Raw genomic sequence first — 22,275 nt, 5'->3', positions numbered from 1 at the left:
GACAAACAGCTGAACGACAAAGCATGACAGAAACGAAAGCGCACAGCAACATCTCGACTAGGCGGGGCGGAGTGCAAGGCACCACGAAGTTTGTCAAAAGGGAAAGTGATATCCGGCAAAAAGAAAAGGTGATAGTACATAGTATTACCTAGTCAAACATCAGAATCAGACCTCGGTGCGGACGCACCAGCATCCAGGATTCAGAGCCCCTCTATGCCTGGCAAAACAGCTGAATGGGTTCAAGTCCGAAGGAGGGTGTTGGACTGCGGAGATTTCGCTTTTCGATCTACAAACGAGTCATCGTACATGAATATATGGATATCTTCTCTTCTGTGCTCAGTGCCGCCTCACTTTAGACTCACTCCTCGCGAGGATCATGCCGGAGAGCTTGTCAACCTCGTAAAGGAGTCCAGCGGAAAATAGGAAGCTGCAGCAGAGTGGGCCAAAAGGGTTAGTTTGTTCGCAGGGTTTGCGGCATGAGGTTGCAGAAAAAACTGCAGAATTATGGTCAAGGGAGAGGATAAGCACCAAAACAAGCAAAAGTGCACTAGGGTCTTGGATGAGCACTCTATAATATTGTGACAATGGTGTCTATCCATCACCTGATCTTTCAGAGAAAATAACCACAAACATTATAATATATAGGTTCCACCAACACACATTTACCGGGCATTGCCCTTCTTGCTACACGAATAAAACTAGAAAATGCTGATTCATTAAGTACCAGAGAAATGAAAGTTCTAATGGATTGTCAGTATCGCAATGCTATGTCAAAACTGTGGTGGACAGAGTAAATCTTACCACGACATAGCCCTACAATATGATTTATCAATGTCAAATAGCAAGCATTCTCATAAAAGTCATGGTTGTTAGGTGGCTGAGTTTTGCCAAAATAAAATAAAATAAAATAAAAAATAGTGTGCTTTAGTTTGCAAGCAATAATAACTCACTGTAACTCTGAGAGATTACAGAACAATCACTAATGTAACATTTAGTATAAAAATGGATTTTACCCAGCTCCTAGCCCAGTAGCCATCCAACTTACAAATGTAAACATCGTGCTGGCCACATGAGGAATCTATTAGGATCCAACAACATGAAACTCATGAATAGCAGTGGTGTGACTAGCATTTTCTGTAGTTTCTACATCATGCAAAAATAATAGTTATACTAAAGCGAATGGAGGCAGATATTGCATATAGGACATAGGTACTGCACTTTATTTTCTGGCAGATGACCAGAGATCAATTCTGATCAACACACAATAGAAGGGTAGTTTTAAGATCGAACATGAAAACCGTGCATTTTGACCTTAAGATAACAGCACCAAAAAAATCCCAGGCTCAAATGAAAACATATTAAATAAAAAAAAGCTTCAGTAGTGCAAATGATTTAACTTAAACTTGAACTCGTTTACTCACAAACAAGTGGATTGTTTTCTTTTATCTGAAATGTTATGTCTATTCCTTTCCACAGGATTCTTTTTTAAAAAAAAACTCATAAGCAAACATTCCATTAGAATGTTGGGACTAGCCCTCTTGACAATCTCAACGCAATAAATGCTAACGGCTGGTTGAAAAAGCAGCGAAGTGTGTTGAAGGTAACATACCATGTTGTGATACAGACGCGGTGGACAGTACCAGCTACAATAAGAGCAACAAGTTGTGCTACAACAACTGCACAAGAAGAGCGACATAGATGAATTGAAGCCAAATAAAGACTACGCGATGCTACGAGAATGAGATATACTCCACACATACCTGCACCCCACCCAGTTCTATCTCCACTAGCTTCTTGGTAGTTCCCAATAAACTGCAACAGTTGTTCCGCTAATTAATTCATCATGAGGCGAAATTCCAGGCAGCAACACACACTTGTTGTCTTGTTGACAAAGAGTTGATGAGTGCAGAACTGGTTAATTTTGTAAGTTATAACATAAAGCCATAAGATGGTGGCAACCAAATGTATGGACCAACTAAGTGTATTGCAATATCTTCACTATATTGTACAAGTTTCTACAACTTCAATTTATCAAATCAGCAAGAGGAACAACAACGAAATGTCTTATGCACCATTTGGAACGAGAAACAAAGGTAAAAACAGCATGGATTAGGAGGGGGAACGCACGGTGAGCAGCAGCAGGAAGAGGAGGGAGCAGATGAATCCGCCGGCGATGGTCATGAGCTCCGATGAGGCGAACTTGGCCCTGTACATCTCGAGCAGCGACAGCGTCACCGCGAAGAGCAGCAGCGACAGCAGCATCGACCGCCCCGTGCTCGCCATCTGAGAACAGGACTGAGAGATCAGCGACAGATCTCCCTCCCTCTCTTCTAGACCAGAGCGACAGATCTCTGAAAAGCAAAACAATCGACCCCGCAAGAAGAGACTGCCGCTCACCTCACCTCACCTCGGCCGGATCGCAGATCTGGGGCGACAGGGCACGGGCAGGACGCAGGAGTAGGGTTTTGCGGAACTCCTTCGTCTTCTTCCCCTGTTCCTCAGCGATCTCGCGAGATGATTGAGATCTATGCCGTCTCCGAGTCGAATCGCTTGGGAAGAGTCAATGATGTGGCCGCGGGCCGGTTGTAAGTTTGGGCCTAAAACGAAATAGTATTAGTCGGTATGGGCCTAATAATGATATAGTAGCTCAGACGATGGCCCATATAAGGTGATTTCTGACTTCCGTTCAAAACACACACTTGATCCGATCCGATATGGGCCGGCGGAGCCGAGGTGTTCGGGCCGCGTTGACACGGTGGACGCCACAACTCTCCACACACATCACATATTCACATTCCCATTCTCCTCCCCATCCGGCCCCCGTCCGCTGCTTCCTCCCACTCCCACCCCCACCGCTTCCAGTTCCCCGTCGCCGTCGTCTCCATCTCGCCGGTCCTCCGCCTCAACGCCGAGAGATCCGCCGCCGTTGGCCGCACAGCCGCGCTCCACCTCGGTCAGTTCATCAGCTCTCACCCGACTTTTCTTCGTGTTCCATCGACTCTGCCGCGGTTCACAGGACCGTCTCCTAGGGCAATGGGCAGCCGCCCTGCCCGCGCTCGGGTTCGCCAGCTGATCTGTGTCGATCGGGCGCGCGTATGTGTCGAGCTCGCTGGCGGGTTGGAGGAAGTGTTGCGCGTCGTATTGGGCTGGGTTGGGTTGGGTTTAGCTTAGATTCGATTTTTGCGGTGGTCTTTTGACATTTGGAGCGGCGATTTGTTTGGAATCGTGGCCGGATGGGATCTGAACTCGTGCTTTGGGTGATTTGGCTTGCGCAACCTCAGATCGAGGGTTTAAGTGCGATGAGGAGCACCAGAGCAGTCGTAGTGGCTGAATTTTGTAGTTAGTGTTGGAGCCTGTAGACGTTTGTGACTGGTGGGTGTTTGTAGGAGAGTACAAACCTGTGTAGATCGTGTAGACCTTGCAGTTTTATTTATTGTTGAGTTAGATTCTGAATTGGAGACATGATGGGTTATAAATCTCAAATCAGATAATCGTGTAAGTTTGACCTTCTATCGAGAGACCACATGGGCAACAAAACCAGCAAAACAACGCATTTGTGTTGGCCTGCACAAACTTGATGCTTGTAGAGATGAAAGAAACTATAGGAAGAAGCCATGAATATATAAGTCAATTTTCTTGTTTTTCTTGACTTATATCAAGTAGACTGATCCTGGCCATCTATACTCCGAAGTAACCTACTGGTTTTGGAACTTGGAAGTTTCTTTGTCCTGGATACTCATGCTTATCCTAACATGTTATTGGCTTTAGTACCACTTTGGTAATTTTTTTGTATAGACTTTGTATGGAGACCCACAAGCATAAGTGTCCTCTGAGCCAGTTGTGTGATCCAAAAATAATAAGGTTTGAGCACTATAGTTAGTGGTATATAGTCCTAGACTTTGGCAAGTCATGAGTTCTAGCCTCTGTCTGCTTTTCATGTGTTCGTTTGCCATTGGTAATTTTGTTTCTTATGCTCAGTATTTTCTTTGACTAAATTGTTTTTGTAAGTTCTTAGAACCTTTGGTTTGCCTTCTAGAAATCAGCTAGTCTTCAGGTTGTAGTAAACTGGGAGATAATCATATCTAAGATTTTTAAGTCTTTTTTTTCTTGAAAATTATAATTTTCAAAGTTCTAGTTGCATTTTTCAAAATACCAATTTGAACCTAAAGGTTACACATGGCTTCATTATCCTAGAACAGACTGAATATTTTTGTTTCCATCTTCATAGTTTGGTAGTGTGTTTTAGTTTCTTCAATCTTGCTATGCAATATCTAGTTCTGCATGAGTATCATTCACGTTATAACATATTTTGGATATCTATGGGTGCGTTTGGCAGAGCTCCCGGAGCTGATTCTCTGCTGATTCCAGCAGGAGATCTGCCAAACAGTTTTTCAGAGAGAAGTGATTCTCTGAAATGAACTAAGAGGCTGGGAGCTGAAAAAAAGTAGCTTCTCCTGATTCTGTGAAGTGATTCTCCATCCTGAATATTTTTGTTTCTATCTTCATAGTTTGGTAGTGTGTTTTAGTTTCTTCAATCTTGCTATGCAATATCTAGTTATGCATGAGTATCATTCACGTTATAACATATTTTGGATATCTATGGGTGCGTTTGGCAGAGCTCCCAGAGCTAATTCTCTGCTGATTCCAGCAGGAGCTCTACCAAACAGTTTTTTAGAGAGAAGTGATTCTCTGTTGATTTTGTGAAGTGATCCTCTGAAATGAACTAAGAGGCTAGGAGCTGAAAAAAGTAGCTTCTCCTGATTCTGTGAAGTGATTCTCCATCCTAATTTTAAGAGTTTATGCTAGAGAATCAAAGCGAATCACTTTCAGCCACTGAATCACTTCTCTCAGAGAATCAGCTCCCATAGAGAATCAGAATCAGATGGAGCTCTACCAAACGCACGCACCCTATATTCGGTTAATAGTATCAAACTTCTGTAGGCGCCTAGCACCTTGCTTCAAGCAGTAAACTAGTATTACACTGAAGTTCCAAATAGAGCCTCCATGTCTTATTATCATGCACTGTTTCAAATTAGAAATCTGCTTCTGGTCCTACTTTGCATTTTTTTAAGTAATCTGGCCATGTTCACTGATAAAACATGCTCAAGTGTTGTGCTTGTTCCTTTTTCTTTATTCGGAGTAAAATGCATTTTGTTGAAAGAATACTGCTGTATAAATAACTTGCACATGTATTATGTCTTCTCATGCTTCAGATTGGATAAACGATATCATGCGATTAGGTGGATAATATTCGAGGTGCTCCAGGCTCATTCATTTTTGGACATCATCAAAATGTCAGGGCCACTGAACGTACGTCCTCACCCTTATACAAAACTAATATGGCTATGTATTTCCTTCTTCTTTTTAATTAGTAAACCATTGTAGTCCAGTTTCTTAGATCCACTTGGATGTTATCAATTATCAATGGCTCCTGTAGCTTGTCCTTTTGTAGATATGGTAATTTTTTGTTTGGTTTAGTTCTCCTTCTCATGACTAAGATATAAAAATCTTGTAAGTAGGAAGCAGACATGTCTTGTTTTCTCTTGTTTCTAAGGTATTTGCTGCTTGATTGATTAGTGTAACAGCATCTTGTTCACACTATTCTACCTTTTGTATCCTCTAAACTACAAATGCATCTTAAAGTCACCCAGTTATATACTCTGACGGGTGAACACATTTTCATCACTTTTGCAGTCAAACATTAGTGGGGCCACCTCAAACCTTCGAGATTCAACAGGAAGGTCATTTGCATCATCTTTTGCCGGTCAATCTGGATCACTTCCGGGCTTCCATCACTCAGGTTGTTGAAGATTACAGTAGTTTGTTAGTCCATTGATGCGTTTCATTGTCCTGCTTTTATTGTTAACTTGTTTGAATTTGCTTGCAAGGCTCACACAACATTCATGGAAATCTCAACCTCACAAATATCTCTGGGTCATTAGCGCCAAGAAATAATTCAATGGCGGGTATCCCGTCACCAGGGGTTCAACAACCTGGTGGTAGTATTTCCAGTGGCCGTTTCCCCTCAAATAATCTTCAAGCCTCCATGTCTCAGGTTCTTTTCCCAGCATCTACATTCCTGTTCAAAGTGGGATATTTCTTGCTGTTCTCATATTGTTTGTCCCCCTTTGTAGATTCCTCATGGGCATTCTGGGATCAGCAACAGAGGAGGTATGAACGTTGGGGGAAATCCTGGATTTAGTAGTAGCATGAATGCTATTGGTGGTTCCATGCAAGGTTTATCCTCAAACTTGGCTAATGTGGGTAACCGCAATTCTGCTCCTGGGTTGGCAGCTTCTCCAGTTTTGGGGAATTTAGGCCCACGAATAACAAGTTCTGGGAATATTGTGGGTGGGAGCAATATTGGGAGAAGTATAAGCTCTGCAGGGCTGTCTATGCCCAGTATAGCGTCTCGGATGAATTTAAGTGGCAACTCTGGAAGTGGGGCTATCAATATTCAAGGATCCAACCGGATGAGTAGTATGCTTCAACAAGGTATGTGGTTGACATTGTGGAATATGTCGCTTGGTTGAACTTCCCATGCTTGTTTGATGAATCTGTGTACGTATATTCTCATTATATCTTTCATTCTGGCTGGATAGTGAAATGATTGTTTGGTTATAATTCGATAGGTACACTTCAGTCATATGAAAATGCTAAGCTTAGTAAGAAGGCTGAGGAAGGGGGAAACACTTTGCTTTTAAGTTTCAAAGAGCAAGCTTTTAACTTGGCCCACTTTGACTCAAAACTGACAAGGGGAACTGAAGTGGTAACCCAGGTCATTATATATTACAAAACAAAACTACTGTGTTAAATCTATGGGTCTAATATTGCATAGAACTGGTTTTATGAATAGTTTAAAACTTCTTGTAAAAGGTATGAATACAGTGGCTTTAATGTAATAATTCATGTTTCACTTGGTTTATTTGCCAGCATCTCCGCAATTCATGAACTTACTTGGAAGTTCTTACCCAACACCTGGAGGGTCATTGTCTCAGAACCAAGTACAGGCAGGAAACAATTCTTTAGGATCTTCTGGAATGCTACATGATGGAAGCTCGGGTGACAATGCCCCTTTTGATATAAATGACTTCCCTCAGCTAACTGGACGACCTAATTCCGCTGGAGGTGGTCAAGGGCAATATGGTAACATTGCAATGCTAACAAATCTTCAGATGATATTAGATTATATAACTTCTGACTTCTGTAATTTGAAGGGTCACTGCGAAAGCATGGAGTAAGTGTGAATGCCATCGTGCAACAAAATCAGGAATTCAGCATTCAGAACGAAGATTTTCCAGCTTTACCAGGATATAAAGGTGCGTGTTCACAAAGAAGCATTGATCCCATTATGCATGTCGTAGATAACTCTTACCGCTGTTTGTTATGATATGCATGACTGTTACCAGTCCAATTTTTTTAGCTTTGTGCACTTGCATTTCATCTATTATTATTTCTATTTTTTATTTGGACAATTACATTCGCAGTATATGCGATAAAGCACTACATGATAATCTGTGATACCTTATTAATTCATTTTCTCTTTCTTTCTTGTTTGAAACATATTTTGATGTCCTGATCCTCTAGTCAACTTTCCACCGGTCATGTACTAAAATTAATATGGAGAGATTCGTTGGGTTTATGCTGATTGAGTTTTTGGTCATTCTTTTTTTTCTTTTTTTCAGAGTATTATCTAATTATGTGTTTCTTTGGAATATAAGGTAGTTCCTCAGATTATGGTATGGATATGCATCACAAGGACCACCTTCATGAGAACGTAAACATTATGCAAGCACAACATTATCCTGTGAGTTTGGTTTTACCATTTGATTTCCTGAGCACTTATATCTACTTATTCTTATATTTTGACACACTTGGTAATACAGATGGCTAGATCATCTGGCTTCAACTTGGGAAGCAGCTACCCGCCCCGTCAACATCAGCAGAGTGCTAATTCAGTAAGCAATGCTACTGGTTTCTTTTACATCATGTGAAGATGGAATTCACATTTCTGAATGTGGACTATTAACCATAATGATCCTTTACTAGGTTCAAAATGCTGGGCTGGAAAATATTGGATTAAGGACTGCAAATTCCCCAAGTCCGTCATCAAATTCAGGAGTTTATGAACAATTTATGCAGCAGTACCATCAACCGCAGACTCAAAATTCACTTAGGTTGCAGGCGACTTCAGGCCCACAATCATTCAAGGACCAGAGCCAAAAACCTGTGCAGGGAAATCCAGCTGTGCCAGATCCATATAGTTTACTTGGATTGTTGAGTTTAATAAGATTGAAAGAGCCTGGGCCAACAGCTCTTGCTTTAGGGATTGATTTGACATCATTAGGGTTGAATTTGAACTCCCAAGATAATCTTTACAAGACTTTTGGCTCTCCATGGTCAAATGAGCCAGCTAAAGGAGAACCTGATTATCAGATCCCAGCTTGTTTCTCTGCTGAGCCACCACCACCACTACAAGTAAGCTTCTCGACATTTTAATTACCGTAGCCTCCTGCTTCCTGACATTACATTTTACATATTTTTTTCATTATGTGCAGCCATTACATTTTCAGAAGTTTCACCCCTTGACACTGTTCTACATCTTCTACAGGTATTTTTTTAGTTTAACTGATCATTGAGTGTAACTAGGCTGAGCATCATTTGACTTTGTTCCTTGTGCAGCATGCCTAAGGATGTAGCTCAGTTGTATGCTGCTAATGAACTGTAAGCATTGAAACTTCACAGTTTGCAGTATTACTCTTTGTACCCTTGATATATAGCTTGCACCCTGCCATGTTGTATGAGCAAATTGCTGGTCCATTTTTTTCAGATACAGTAAAGGGTGGTTTTACCACAAAGAGTACCGTGTCTGGCTCACAAGAGCTCCTAATTCCGCGCCTCTTGTGAAAACTCCACTTCATGAACGAGGGTCCTACATTTGTTTTGATCCAAACATCTGGGATACTGTCCATAAGGTTTTCTTATCTGAATCAAACATGTCAGACTTTCTAGCATTATCTATTAGCAGGGAAAGTGTATCTGAGGGTTCTTTTGCTTTGCAGGACAACTTCGTTCTCCATTATGAAGCAGTGGAGAAGAGACCTGTCCTTCCTTCTGCCGCCCAAAATCTTAGACGAGAATTATAAGGTAGCATTCTTCTACTATGTATGAAAAGAAAGTATAATTATTCTATATGTTTGACTTGCTTCGCTGACGCGCTGTTTTATAATCGCAGCTACCCTAGGTTCTCCTGCATTTGAAGTTAGTTTGTTTTGGTCAGTCTTCAGTAGCTGATGTCATAGACGGAATGAGTTAATTGAAAATCATTCTGTAAGCTCCCCTGGCAAACTGATTCAGTAGCTGATGTCCAGATTAATTTCTTGGCGCAAAAATAATTTTCCTCCCTGAACAGGAAATGCATGCTGTTCTGGAAAATGGCGCCCCTTTGTTGGCCGGCAGCCCTGCCAGGTTGCAGCTGTAGACATGTAGCTGAGATTTAGTGCGCTTCATAATTCGTTGTTTTCAATTAGTAGGGCTTATTGTAACTATGTTTTGAGTTTTTCCCTGCTTTTGTTTTGTGATGCGGTCCCCGTGACGGCTGTACATGTTTTGGTCGTTTTGAGTCGCATAAATTTTTTTTTCAGACTTTGGATTTGAGAAGTGGCGCTTCGTTGTTTTTCTTTGTTACGGTGAGCTTCATCTCTTGTTCGTTTGGCTATTGGAGTCTAGCTGCGTTGGATTGTCAGACGAGTGAAATTCTGGTCCCTGTGCGGTTCAAAGTTGGGCGGTGCAACACGGAGAAAGGCTTTCAAGCATGAAGGTGTAGCGTACTATAGAGCATGTGAGCTGATACCGCTGGTTTTAGTTGAACAAGGATGGCTTGTCCATTTCACATCGCGAGATCGTCAGCCCTGGCCCCTGGAGACCTGGGCCTCTGGTGTCGCTTCCGCTGAGCCGGGCGGCGCGGGTCACGTACTCTTAAGGCGCTGGTGCTGTGTTCAGCACCGGATCATCTTGCACGAGTAGGGCGACAGCGTCTGTCTCTCAGAGGAACGCTGGCAAATGCGCCGGCCTCGTGACTGACGGAACAATACACAGTACGAGCAACACCCGAACTCACATTTTCTGAAGCGTACTGACTTGACCTGAGGGAGAGTCCATATGGACCGATCAATATACTCATCGACCAGCCTTCGTCGTCTCCCGCAGAACAAAAGGGTACTCTTAACTTTTGCAATCGCCGAAGACTTCCCCCGACTCGCGCGCACATTCAGTCATTCACGACGACGCGAAGCCATCCTTCTCCTCGTTCAGCGGTTGAGGATCTCGGCGTCGTATGCCGCGACGGCATCCAGCACCCTCTGGTGGCTGATCACCCGCGCACCCGCAGCCGCGTGCTTCCTCGCCTCCTCCACCTCCTTCAGCAGCGTGCCCAGGGCAAATTCTCCAGGAACGTCGCCGTCGAAGACGAAGTACGGCTTCACCGAAGAAGAGCCGTCAAAGCATTCGAGTGGCGGGTCCAGAAATCCTCCCTCCAGGACCTTCCCTCCGGCGGCTGCGATGAGGTCTCGCACGCGGTGCCTGCCGTCAGGGTTCATGTAGGCGCTGAGGCGGAAGCGCAGTCCCGAGAACAGATTCGGTGCCTGCAACCAAGAAGTGAGGAATGAAACGCAGCGCTCAGCTTTTAGTTCACGAATATAACTCCTTTGTTGAATGAATGAGGGCCGGATAACGTACCCCTGTGGCTGCTCGGATTCTTCCCTTCTTCGGCCCGTCCATTGTTTTGAGTGAATCCATGCTGGATGTTACCTCATAAGAAGCTTCTGGACGTGGACGCATCTCTGAGGAGCAGTCCATGATCCCTATAAGAGCAAAGGTCAAAAGCATCAGTACCAGGTAAACTGCTCTGCTGATCTCCCCAATTTACCTCTTGGACATATATGTACATATGAAGGAGATAAGAGTAAGATTCAGCAACTTGTCCAAACAACTAAAGTGTAGACCCAAAACGTACAAAAGCTCGTATATGGAACTACAGGAGAAGGATTGAGAACTCACATTCAAAATGGATAACCCATTTCCCCAGCAGTACTGCCATGAGGACTTCAAATGATCTGTTCCATGAGCTACCAGGACCTTTGCCCACAATGACATGAGTCACATTTTTGTCCCACTCTTTCATCAGCTTCCCGTTGGACCAACGTACAAACTCCTGCAAGGAATCCTGTCCAACACATGTGAAGCAAATTGGTCACAAGCTGGAATGGAACAGAAATCATTAGTAATGTATGCACTATGCAGCAACTTTAGTTAAAAAAAATGTATGCAACAACTAATTTCTTGTGTCAAATTTATCCATAAAGACAGATTTAAATGGAACATAGAAAACATGTTATCCATCCTTGAAGTGGCTTATTTTGCTACTTTATTCTATGCTACCTTCTCTGACGCGCTTAAAGACAAACCAAGCAAAACCAACTGATCAGAAGGGCAGCTTGATGTGTCAGCCCGATATGCTTTTATTTCTTCCCTTTTGTAAACATTGGAAATTCCTTCTTCATATGGATGACAGCTGGAATGATGGGATACAGGAGAAGAGAATTATAATTAGTAAGTAGTGACTGTTCAATGACCAAGAATATGTACATTATCTCCCAAGAAGGGCCAAGACCTACGAAAGATCATGTACCTCTTAGGCAAGGAGGGAAAATTTGAGGTGTTACGCTTATGCGTTCGTTGATCATCCCTTTCATGATTCTTAGAAATTCCTTCCTCGTCTGAATGCTGACTAGAGTCACGAAATACAACGTAAAATTGCAGAAATCAAAGATTAGTGAATAATTACAAAACCAGGAAAGTTTATAATATCTTAGGAAGGGTGGAGAAACATGGCATACCCCAATTGCAAGGAAGAGGAACCTGAGCTGTCAAGCTGATCTATTTGTTGGCCATCCCTTGAGCTATTGGTGGAAGTTCCTTCTTTTTGAGAACTTTGGCTAGGAAAAAAAGACAATACAGATATTGATCGCATTAACTCTAATATCTAAATATCACCCAACAAAGAAGAAGAAATCGCATACTTCTGAGGCAAGCAGGAAGGATTCAAAATCTTAAAATGATCTGTTTGTTGATTTTTCCTTTGATGATTGTCAGCTTCCTTGTCTATATATGTGCTGAAACCACCAATTACAGGAGTGAAAATGGGTGATTAACAAAATTACCATGAACCTTTACACTTGGGGGAGGGGGGGGGGGGGGGGGGGGTGGATACAAAACTACAAAACAGAGATTGTATTCGGTCACATGGACTCCAATATCTGTATGTATTTGCACAAAATCACATACCTCTGAGGCAACGATGAAGCATTTGAAGTGTTAAGCTGATCTGTTTGTTGTTTTTCCCTATGATGATCATCAATTTTCCCTTCCTTGTCTGTACATTGGCTGAAACCTCAAAATTATCCAAATAAAATATAGGTGATTACTTACATTACTATGAACCTTTTACATATATCTAAAGGTGAGCAATATCTTGTACCCCACAGGCAAGAATGAACATGTGGTTTTAAGCTGATCAGATTGTTGGCCTTCCTCTTCGAAATCAGTGAAAAGATAATCTTCTTGTGAACATTGGCTGGAATAAAAAACACAAAACCTAGATTACAAAATTTGCAACATCTACATATCTTCCAAGGAGGGCAATGAAAGATCACAAACCTTTGACACAAGGAAGAAGAATGGTCATTCTCCTTTGTATGTGTACTCAGCTTATCACATGGTAGTGTCTTTGAAACATGTTTAGGGCACAGCACATTACGTTTATCCTACCATGTAAAAGAAAGCATTTCAGAACATCACATAAATTGTAAAAAATACAAACCATTGGACCAAAGATAAAAGAGCTTACAACATCCCAGCGGCAATCAATTATCTGAACTGCACATGGAATGTGAAAACTCTTTCTGCAATGTTTATAATAACAACCAAGGGCTGCTCCCTGGAGTCCACATCTTGCACATCTCAGTCTTGAAGCACGCCTAATTTCTGACTCCAAGTTCTCAACAATGTTAGACTCAAAGTCCCAGCATACTTCAGGAGCCCTTAACAAAAAAAAAAGTCAGTAGGAACAGAACATGAAATGTCTTATCACCATAGAAATACAGTCCTTTAGGTTAACATTGAACTGAACAGATTAAAAAAGGGCAACATTGTTGCATCTTAAATCTGCACTGAAATGGCATGGCATGCAATAAACCTAAATTATGTAAATTAGTACTCCCTCCGTTCCAAATCGTATGCCGTTTTGGCATTTCTAGATACATAGATTTTGATATGTATAGACATAATGTATATCAAAGTACATAACAAAAATCATGTATCTGAAAAAGCCAAAACGATCTACAATTTGAAACGGAGTATAAAGAGTTGAACACTGTCTACACAAAAGACAGAACCCCACCACATCAGGCATTTCTTATGGACGTAGATGGCCTTTGATAAGTTGCCCTCTTCAATGGACACAAGTCTTCCCTTTACATAATATACCATCGGACCATGAATCTGAAATAGGAGGAAAACAATGCCAATGTGATGCCTTCAACACATCAGTTCTGATGCAATAGATGTTAAATAATGTAAACCATATTACCTCCTCATCCGTTCTAAACGAATGGCAAAAAATGCATTCATCTTCAAATAAGTTGATTGGAGTTTGCAGTCTCTTCAATTCAGTAGTACCTCCAATGTCTTTGGACAAGACATGTTTTGTAGATACATTGCTTTCTCTATACGAAAGCTGATTTGGCCCTGTCTTATTTCGCTTCAACAGCGATGCCTTCATAAATATGCAGCATAAAATATATCAACGAAAGCACAGATATCCTGGCATCTAGTTTATAAACCAAAGTAAAAAAGAATAAATGTAAGAACCTTTGTTGCCCCAGCAAGGCTGGGTTTAGTTATAGAGTTAAATTGTCTGGTCAATTCGTCGCTCTGCATTTGACGTCGCTTAAGGACATTGCTCCGCATTTGACCTCGCTTAAAGACTTGGCTCTGCATTTGGCCTCGATTAAGGACATCAACAGTACCACTATCCATTTCTCCGAATGTCTTGACCATTACGCTGACATGAGTAGCAGGCATGGTATCAAAGAGCGTAAGTCAGCCTGTTTATAAATGAGTGGTGGCTACAACAAGCTTAGCTCGAACAATGTGCGGAGTAGGTCTGTTTCAAGATTAACCGGTAATGGCATGCTAGATGAAATCAGATGTGAAGGGCGTCAGAAAGAAAAATGATAATACATAATTCTGCAGGTGTAAAGACCAAACAGGTGAAAAGGGCCCCCAAAACGGGCAAGAACCGGTGACCCCTTCACAAATTCTGCAGCTGTAACCTAGACGACGCCTCCCATGGCCGCCGCCGCGGTCCGGCATATCCACATCGATCTCGCTCCCGCACTGGACTCAGCCATCGGTGCTCCTCCGCCGGCGCCGGCGCCGGCGACACGAGACCATGAGGCAGCACGCGTGTACGGAGGAGGAGACGAGGCGACATGGAGGAGGGAACGCCAACCAAGGAACCGCCACCGACCCGGCGGTCGACGCGGGAGACACGGGGCCGCACCCCTCCGCGCACCGCACGCACGCCAAGAGAGTTGGTGGTGGGGAGAACGAGGCGGCTAGAGAGAGAGAGGAACGGAGGCGCGCGGCAGCCAAGCGCGGGGTGCTGCGCGACGCGAGCGAGCTCACCTGAACGTGACGGGCCGAACGATCACGCTCGCGCATCCGCGGCGAGACGATGCTTGACGCGGCCGCAGTGTTTGAAATCTCGCAGCGGTCGGGCTTCGTTCCGTCCCGCTGCGCACTGGGAGAGGCCACTGACAGGACGCGAGCTTTCGGCGTGCCGTGCGCGAGGCGGCTGCAATAAATGGCGGGGGGGACAGGGAGAAGAGAAAGGGCTCGGAGAGCGGGAGCCCTGGTGGTGGCCGGCCGCGTCAGGGGGCGCGGCGCACGCGTGGCGCACGGGCACTGGACTCGGGAGAAACGTTTCGCGTGCTCTACTAGCAGCTAGCCCTGCTAATCACAGTTTGGTTTTATTAGTTTTAATGGATAGGTTTCTGTATTGAGGTGGATTTTTTATACCCTTGCTAAACTTTATCACCGCTTACATCAGATGTTGGATGCTAATTAGCAGTATTAAACATAGTCTAATTACAAAACTAATTGCATAGATGGAGTCTAATTCGCGAGACAAATCTATTAAGCCTAATTAGTTCATGATTTGATAATGTGGTGCTAGAGTAACCATATGAGACAAATCTATTAAACCTAATTAGTTCATGATTTGACAATGTGGTGCTAGAGTAACCATGTGCTAACGATGGATTAATTAGTCTTGATAGATTGTCTCACGAATTAGACTACATCTGTGCAATTAGTTTTGTAATTAGCTCATGTTTAGTCCTCCTAATTAGCATCCCAATATCCGATGTGACCCTTCCCCGGAGCTTGTTTTGATTAGTCTACAGTGAGCTCACCCATCAAATAGTCCGGTAAGATTTGGATTTTTGGAGCAGTAGTCTCGAGTGTATTTGGAGTGTATTTATTAGTTTTGGATCCAAATGACTTTCAGCCCATGGGTTACACACCGTTACGACAACATGGATTGGAGGCGAGTCGCAGGCTCGCAACCCGCTAAGTGCTAACCCTCACCACCTGGCGGGTGCGTGGTGCACCAACGGCCTCGCATCGCCTTCTTCCCTCCGCCGCCGCCGCAGCTGCAGCCACGCCTCCCTTCCCCGCCGTCACCGCAGCAGCCGCCACACCTCAACCTTCGCCTCGCCTGTGGCCTCGCTTCGCCTCCCTCCTTTCCCCCTGTCACCACTGTAGCAGCCACGCCTCTCTTCTACCACCTCACGGAGCTCTCGGCGCTCAGCCAACTGCAGCTGCAGGTAAAGATCCACTTCTTTCCGTTCCTTTAGAGCTTGCCTCTTAGTTTGTCACCTCTTAGTGCAAGGAGCATACTGTATTTGGGCCTGGCTACACATTCCTTTTGTCGATATGAGTAGTAAAGTAACTGTGTTCTTCCTTCTTTTCTTGCTAGTGACTCCCTCCCTCCGTGATATCAAGGATTAGCCTCCCAAATTCAATTCTGAATAAATCTGACTGGTTTAATGGATATTATTGCCAAATAGTTTGCAATCTACTATAGGAAGTGAATTGCTAATATATATGATTTTAGTTTGAACAACCCATATAGCTTGTGTTGTTTGAACAACCTATATTGCCAAAAGTTTCTAATGAATTATTTTAAGAGATGAGTTCTGAAGCTATTTAATTTTTTTACTGCTATGGTCCTGAATGAACAGACTATGGTTAGCTTGTTTGTCTACTGTCTAGTTGGTTGTTTGTTGGCATTCTAGCCATATTGCTTGCCTCTACGTTTTGTTTGCCTGTAGACTGAATCAGCAGCCCTTGTCTTTTGTCACCTAACACTAATAAGCCATTTGGGTATTTCATAGAATGTGTCCGTGTATTCCAGGGCACACTTGCTAGAGAAAACTATGAGCTTGTTAGTGAACATGTCTATTACCACATCGGAAAGCTCTGATGACTCTAATTCAATTCAAACGCGTGCAAAAAGTTTCGAGGTTTGGGAACATTTTGAGTAGAATCTTGTGGAAGTGGATAATGGTTTTAGAGCTGTTTGCAAGTATTGTCGAATGCAGTTAAGCACCAAATCTGGAACTAGTAGCCTTAGAACCCACTTCTCAATATTGCCATGCAATTGGGGAAGCCAAGAGGAACAGATTCATAGCAACCTTAAAGAAGCCCATAGAGAACTTTGTGTTTCACCCTCAGCTTAGTCGTGACCGTATGATAGATTTTGTCATACATGCTGAAATCCCATTTAACAAGTTTGAGGATCCATACTTCGAACGATAGGTTCAGTCCATGCATCCAACTCTAAGTGGTGTGGGATGACAAACTATTCGCAATGATTGTCTAAAGAAGTACTAGAGAATGAAGCAAGATATTGAGAATGAACTTAAAAGTCTAGACTCCCATTTGTGCTTGACGTCGGATTTGTGGACATCAATTCAAAACTTAGGCTACATGGTTGTAACAGCTCATTATATCACTCCTAACTTCAAGATAGAGAAGAAGATAATAAGTTTCAAAGAGGTCAAATATCCACACTCAGGGTTTGCTATCGAAGAAGCACTTGTGAGCTGCTTGACTGAATGGGGCATATGAAACAAGGTGTTTACTCTAACAGTGGACAATGCTAGTAACAACAACACTGCATGTGACCTGTTGGTAGATGCTCACAAGTATGAGTTGATGTTTGAGGGTGTACATTTGCATGTGAGATGTTGTGCACATATCCTGAATATTTTGGTTCAAGATGGGATGAAAATTATTCATGAGGGGATAAAGAAGATTCGGGAGCTCTTGAAGCACATTGTCTCTTCGCCCTCAAGAATTCAAGCTTTTAATAAAATTGTAGTGGTGAATGGTCTTCCAACAAAACGTGGTATTACTCTTGACATACCAAACCGTTGGAATTCCACCTTCAAGATGGTTGGAGAAGCAAGCAAGTACAAGACCATCCTGAATAGCTATGCAAATCAACATGTAGAAATTTCTCCGAATGAACAAGAATGGAGCATAGCTGATAAGTTTCTTAAAACTTTTGAAGAGGCTACAAAAGCGATATCAGCTGATAGGAAACCAACTTCATACATGTTCTTGCCTTTGATTGTTTCAATTCGGGATGCCATGGATAACCCTTCTTGGCAGACAAGTGTGGCACTACAAGATCTGGCTGCAACCATGAGGATCAAGTTTGAAAAGTGTGGTTATATGCCTTTTCGCCTAAATACTCTGCCCCATCTTCACAGTTTACAGGTTTGGTGCGGTGAGCTTATCAGAGTTGTCATGTTACTAAGATAATTTTGTTCTTCAGAAATCTTCTAATTTTGCATTACAATACATTTGATGTAGTCTTTGGCTTAGAAAAACTAGTTAACTGTCCGTTACCCTTGTGTTTTAACTGCAGCTTTGTTAGGTGATGACCAACTTAGGAGAGAAAGTGACTAACCAGGAAGTGGAGGAGATGATGCGGGAGGCAGACATGGATGGTGATGGACGTGTGAGCTTTGAGGAGTTTAAGCCAAGGATGCTGGGTAATTGAGTAGAAGAAGTGTAGGAGTTGTAGCACATGTTGCTGTTGTCAGACTAACTGCTTAGACATGTATGTAGTGTGGTTGCTCTTCTTAGCAGCACCTGTCGCCTATACAGTACTCGATGGATACTATTGTTGCATGCCAATATGCCATAAGCTAACTGAATCAGCATGGCCAAACCTGTTTGTATCGGCACATCATCATGTTCATGGTTGCTCTTCTGATTCACTGTTGGATGCGTGTGTTGCCCACTCCCCTGTGCGGCTGAGCCAACTATATACCCTGCAACTTGTTTGGCTACTAGCAGCTACCTAATGGGTTCTTATTGGGTTGTAATCATATTTGGCCATCAGTTTATATAACTTATGCACTAGAAAGTTGGGGTGGTATGGTGTCTGATTGTGAAGGTTCGAATTGGAGTGGGTTATATTTATTTCCCTTGTGAGAATGGGTTGATGGGGTTACAACTTGGGTTACAGCCCAATTAGTAGGGCTTACTAGCAGCGGTGACCAGCGAGTATCCAGCGACCGCGTGCCCGTGTAGCAGTACGCGGTTCACACATGCACGTCAGAGTATGAGATAATTCCTTATTTGACACCAGACAAATGACCCGTTCCTTCCTTGGCCCTCAAATTTTTTCTTTCCTTATTTAACAATGACTTCAACTTTCGTTCCCAAATTGACACTCTGTTTGATTTTCCATCCGACCATCGCTAAATGCCCTACGAAAAGGCGATTTTACCCCTTGGGCCCCACCACCCTTCTCCCTCCTCTCCTCCCCTTCTCCCTCCTCTGCTCCACACTGCACGATCTCGCCGTGTGTGCCGGCGGCCTCTCGGTCGGCACGCCTCGTGAGGTCCAGGAACACCTCGTGGGTGTCGATGCGGCTGCGCCTCTAGAACGCGTGCGGGTAGGCCAAGTTCAGCGGTGCCCATTGCATCATCGCAGCCTCCGTGGCCGCAGCCGCCGCTGACGGCAACAGCCTCTGCATCAGCGGTGGGAGCGGCGATGCGAGGCGCTCGAAGAAGGCCAGGTCGATGAACCAGAAGTGCGATGGTCCCTTGGCACCCGCTCCGACGCCGACCACTGGAGCGCGGCTGGGCTGGTAGCATCTGAGTGCGCGCCGTCCCCCACCACCGCCGCTTGGCTGTGCGGGAGCGCGTCGAGGCCTATGAGCTGCGCGACGACGCTGGGAGATCGCCACTCGTCCCCCATGGACGGGGACGGGGGCACGCCATGGGGGGCGAACGAGGTCCGAATCTCGCGCGGCCGGAGCTTGCCCCTGGCATCCACAACCACGCAGCTGTCGAGTGCGGCCGGCAGCGTCATGTCCGGCGACGACGGTGCCGGCGTCGCCCGGTCCCACTGCATCGACCGCTCCGATGACGTCGCCGGCCCCTGCACACGGAGGAACAGGGGAGGCGCGGCCAGATCAAGGGCGGCGGTGTGGAGCAACGGGGAGGCACGACCAGGCGGAGGGAGAAGGGCCCGTGTGGTGCGGAGCAGAGGAGGGAGAAGGGGAGGAGAGGAAGGAGAAGGGTGGTGGGGCCCACAGGGGCAAAAATGTCTTTTCGTAGGGCATTTAATGATTCATGAATGGAAAATCCAATAGAGTGTCGTATAAGGAATGAAAGTTGAACTTGGTGTCAAATAAGGAAGGAAAAAAATTTGAGGGCCAAGGAAGAAACGGGTCATTTGTCTAGTGTCAAATAAAGAATTATCTCTCGGAGTATTCCCCAAGAACTGGGGATCGTTTCTTGGCAGGAGTCAACACACTACGTACTTCTCTTTTCCTTTACACGGAAAGATCACCTTCCATTAATCACCGGCTCTAGGTTGGTCAACAGAGCTACTACAAAATCTAGAGCCCTGCTCCATGGCTACTCCCTCCGATTTTTTTTACATGTTATGTTAGGTTTGTCTTAAATCAAACCTATCCAACTTTGATCAGATTTATAGAAAACTACAACAACAACTATACTACCAAACATATGCGCTATTAAAGTATATTCCTAGGTGCATTCAACGAAACAAATTAGGTATTGTAAACTTGATCAAAATTGAACATGTTTCACTTAGGACAAACCTAATGTGACATGTAAGAAAATCTAGAGGGAGTATCAGGAATGTATTGAGTTTGATGGAGAATTTCATGGGCGATAGTGACATGGAGAGCTCTCCCCTCAGCCGCCCCCTCGCCCCACCGGTGACCACTCCGGTCCCGGCATCTAGAGCCTCCCGCCGGCGACCACTTCAGCTCCGGTGGCCTCCTCTCTTGCCCCTCCACTGCCCAGCCCTCACCCTCCCCCCTCACATGCCGGATCTAGATGGGCTAGATCGGGATCTGGAGCTACCAGAGTTTCCCTCCTCCTCCTTTCCCTCCTACGCCACCCTAGCTCCGGTGGGATGATGCGGTCGTCGGAGCCAGGGTCGTCAGAGGCGGGGCCTTCCATCCCCTCCGCCCGCGACCTTTTGGCATACTCTTCTTCTTGGTCACCCACCTCCGCGTCGCCATTGTCGCCGGTCCACTCCCCTTCCCCTACCTTTAGCGAGGTTCTCTGCAGATCTAGGGTCCCCATCCCCCCGAGGACGCCATCGTCCTCGCCTGCTCTTCTGCGGCGCTCCGGCCCTTCTCCGGTGGCGGTTGCAGGTGGTGCCCCCTTCCCTGGGAGGGTGGCCCATGGTGGAACCACTCCTACCTCTGTGCGGCGGCGGTCACTCTACTTCTCCCTCTTCCCAGCGCACGGCTGACTTCGGCGCCCTCCTTGTCGCCGGTGGGTTGAGACATCGCTGGCCCATCCAAGGTTGCTCCTTCCCAGGCCATCGATGATCCATCCAAGGTCACTCATTCCCGGGTCGTGTCACCCTGCTCTCCTCGGTTGGTCGTGGTCCCGCGGCCACCGACTGCCGTGGGTGTTTTCACGGTGGATGCTCGGCGCGGCGGCCGGCCAGCTCGGGCCATCTCCGCATAGCCAAGGTCACCGGCAGGTCGTGATGTTGCTAGCAATTCCAAGGTCACGCCTTCACGGGCTGGTTCGCCTACCCCTGCTCCAGGTGGCTTCATGGCAGAAGCTCAGCGCGATGGCCATGCCTGCGGCACCACGGCCATGGATGAGGATGTGTGGGAGGTCACCGGACCGCGCAAGAGGAGGGCGATGCGCTTGCCGCCCCCACCCCCACTACCCGGTGTCAGCTGACCTTGTCGGCTTGTGCTTCAATTGCTTCGGGGATGACCATGTGCTACTCGTTGCCCAAGCGCGGCGAGATGTTACAGGTGTCATGTGGTTGGGCACCGGGCAGAGGATTGCCGCCCACCTCGCCGCCTCCAAGTCCATCAGGATGGTCGTCGAGGAATTCCTCTGCAACGAGGGGCACCTCAAGTCGCTGCCTTCTCCCCTCACGGGGCTCCTCAAGTCGTTGCCGTTCGTTAGCAGTGGGTGGGGGTGCCGCGAGGCCATCCTGCCCAGCCTCCAACTCAGGTCACTCAACACCACCAATCGCCACCTCATCACCAACATCCTGCATATGATGATAGCCAGCATAGTGGCAGCTCCACGACTGGGTCGACAGCCGTCGGTTCCAACACCCAGTGCACCACTCCTCCCGCGCCGGACTTGCCGTCGGTGCGGGCGACCCCTTTATCAAGCCTAGAACCCATTGCAACAATGGTGGCATCCCCTCCTCCTAAGGCCAAATGCCGGCATGCTAGGGTGGAGCTCTGCGTGATCCCATGCATGCCGGAGATTGTTGCTAATGAGGTCGCACTCGAGAGAGCCCTGGTCGCTTTGGTCACTGGTTCCAGGACAGACACCTCTCCTGGTGAAGTTAGAGCCTACTTGGAGAACCATTTTGGGGTTGAGCTTGGGTCTTTCCTTGTTTATCCTCACTACCCTGAGGATTTCTTGGTCGTCTTTAGGGATGCTGATGCTATGCTCCTTGTCCTTCACAGTCTTGCTCTAGATGGTGGCCTCAGGATTGTCTTCCGACGCTGGTGGTAGGACGCATGGGCGAGCATCACATCGATGGACTTCAGGTTGCAGGTCGGCTTGGTTGGGGTACTGTCGCACCTTTGGTTGCAGAGCACTG

At 45.5% G+C, this 22,275-nt stretch overlaps 3 protein-coding genes and 1 non-coding gene across 12 annotated transcripts; 1 reads left to right on the top strand and 3 right to left on the bottom strand.

Annotated features, from left to right (window-relative positions):
* Positions 1–29: 29 nt before the first annotated feature.
* Positions 30–2,559, bottom strand: LOC117850129 (uncharacterized). 3 transcript variants are annotated; one of them, XM_034731930.2, is made up of 5 exons: positions 2,403–2,559; positions 2,128–2,283; positions 1,761–1,812; positions 1,610–1,676; positions 30–427 (listed from the first exon to the last, which is right to left on the bottom strand). In XM_034731930.2, exons 2-5 carry the CDS (start codon positions 2,281–2,283, stop codon positions 337–339), a joined length of 366 nt encoding a protein of 121 aa, XP_034587821.1. In that variant the 5' UTR covers positions 2,403–2,559; the 3' UTR covers positions 30–336. The 3 variants fall into 3 exon arrangements, with proteins under 3 accessions (XP_034587821.1, XP_034587820.1, XP_034587822.1); XM_034731929.2 differs by having other exon boundaries at positions 2,398–2,558; XM_034731931.2 differs by having other exon boundaries at positions 2,408–2,556.
* Positions 2,560–2,792: 233 nt separating this feature from the next.
* Positions 2,793–9,643, top strand: LOC117850128 (probable NOT transcription complex subunit VIP2). Of its 2 annotated transcripts, XR_004639181.2 has the most exons (16): positions 2,793–2,953; positions 5,214–5,310; positions 5,695–5,800; positions 5,889–6,055; positions 6,135–6,495; positions 6,934–7,146; positions 7,218–7,319; positions 7,722–7,807; positions 7,887–7,958; positions 8,050–8,478; positions 8,559–8,611; positions 8,683–8,724; positions 8,831–8,975; positions 9,063–9,147; positions 9,236–9,330; positions 9,413–9,643. XR_004639181.2 is itself a non-coding variant. In XM_034731927.2 (15 exons), exons 2-14 carry the CDS (start codon positions 5,293–5,295, stop codon positions 9,144–9,146), a joined length of 1,878 nt encoding a protein of 625 aa, XP_034587818.1. In that variant the 5' UTR covers positions 2,793–2,953; positions 5,214–5,292; the 3' UTR covers position 9,147; positions 9,236–9,643. The 2 variants fall into 2 exon arrangements, 1 of the variants encoding a protein (XP_034587818.1); XM_034731927.2 differs by having other exon boundaries at positions 9,236–9,643.
* Positions 5,723–5,800, bottom strand: LOC117851087 (small nucleolar RNA snoR35). The gene has a single exon (XR_004639452.1). It is a non-coding gene; the product is annotated as a small nucleolar RNA snoR35 (small nucleolar RNA).
* A 401-nt stretch (positions 9,644–10,044) lies between the features above and the next one.
* LOC117850126 (BRCA1-associated RING domain protein 1) lies at positions 10,045–14,990 on the bottom strand. 6 transcript variants are annotated; one of them, XM_034731923.2, is made up of 15 exons: positions 14,749–14,990; positions 13,930–14,122; positions 13,649–13,834; positions 13,460–13,560; positions 12,908–13,100; positions 12,718–12,824; positions 12,539–12,634; positions 12,346–12,444; positions 12,081–12,173; positions 11,898–11,996; positions 11,690–11,788; positions 11,440–11,572; positions 11,059–11,224; positions 10,738–10,862; positions 10,045–10,643 (listed from the first exon to the last, which is right to left on the bottom strand). In XM_034731923.2, the coding sequence occupies exons 2-15, from the start codon at positions 14,116–14,118 to the stop codon at positions 10,311–10,313; spliced, it is 2,019 nt and encodes a 672-aa protein (XP_034587814.1). In that variant the 5' UTR covers positions 14,119–14,122; positions 14,749–14,990; the 3' UTR covers positions 10,045–10,310. The 6 variants fall into 6 exon arrangements, with proteins under 6 accessions (XP_034587814.1, XP_034587813.1, XP_034587812.1 ...); XM_034731922.2 differs by lacking the exon at positions 14,749–14,990 and having other exon boundaries at positions 11,898–11,990; positions 13,930–14,693; XM_034731921.2 differs by lacking the exon at positions 14,749–14,990 and having other exon boundaries at positions 13,930–14,692.
* Between the last annotated feature and the right edge of the window lie 7,285 nt (positions 14,991–22,275).

Source organism: Setaria viridis, chromosome 3 (genome assembly GCF_005286985.2).
Source record: "Setaria viridis chromosome 3, Setaria_viridis_v4.0, whole genome shotgun sequence".
NCBI classification, from domain to species: domain Eukaryota; kingdom Viridiplantae; phylum Streptophyta; class Magnoliopsida; order Poales; family Poaceae; genus Setaria; species Setaria viridis.
Note: the sequence above shows the minus strand (reverse complement) of the source record. Positions and strands in the feature narration are given on the sequence as shown.

Coding starts and splice junctions, on each gene's coding strand:
- LOC117850129 (XM_034731930.2), bottom strand. CDS start 2,283: ATGGCGAGCACGGGGCGGTCGATGCTGCTGTCGCTGCTGCTCTTCGCG. Junction 1,677..1,760: donor TAGAACTGGGTGGGGTGCAG/GTATGTGTGGAG, acceptor CTTCTTGTGCAG/TTGTTGTAGCACAACTTGTT. Junction 428..1,609: donor CGCGTCTGTATCACAACATG/GTATGTTACCTT, acceptor ACTCTGCTGCAG/CTTCCTATTTTCCGCTGGAC.
- LOC117850128 (XM_034731927.2), top strand. Junction 5,801..5,888: donor TCCGGGCTTCCATCACTCAG/GTTGTTGAAGAT, acceptor TTTGCTTGCAAG/GCTCACACAACATTCATGGA. Junction 8,725..8,830: donor TTGTATGCTGCTAATGAACT/GTAAGCATTGAA, acceptor CATTTTTTTCAG/ATACAGTAAAGGGTGGTTTT.
- LOC117850126 (XM_034731921.2), bottom strand. CDS start 14,142: ATGCCTGCTACTCATGTCAGCGTAATGGTCAAGACATTCGGAGAAATG. Junction 12,825..12,907: donor TTGATTGCCGCTGGGATGTT/GTAAGCTCTTTT, acceptor TTTACATGGTAG/GATAAACGTAATGTGCTGTG. Junction 10,863..11,058: donor ATGGGTTATCCATTTTGAAT/GTGAGTTCTCAA, acceptor TTGCTCTTATAG/GGATCATGGACTGCTCCTCA.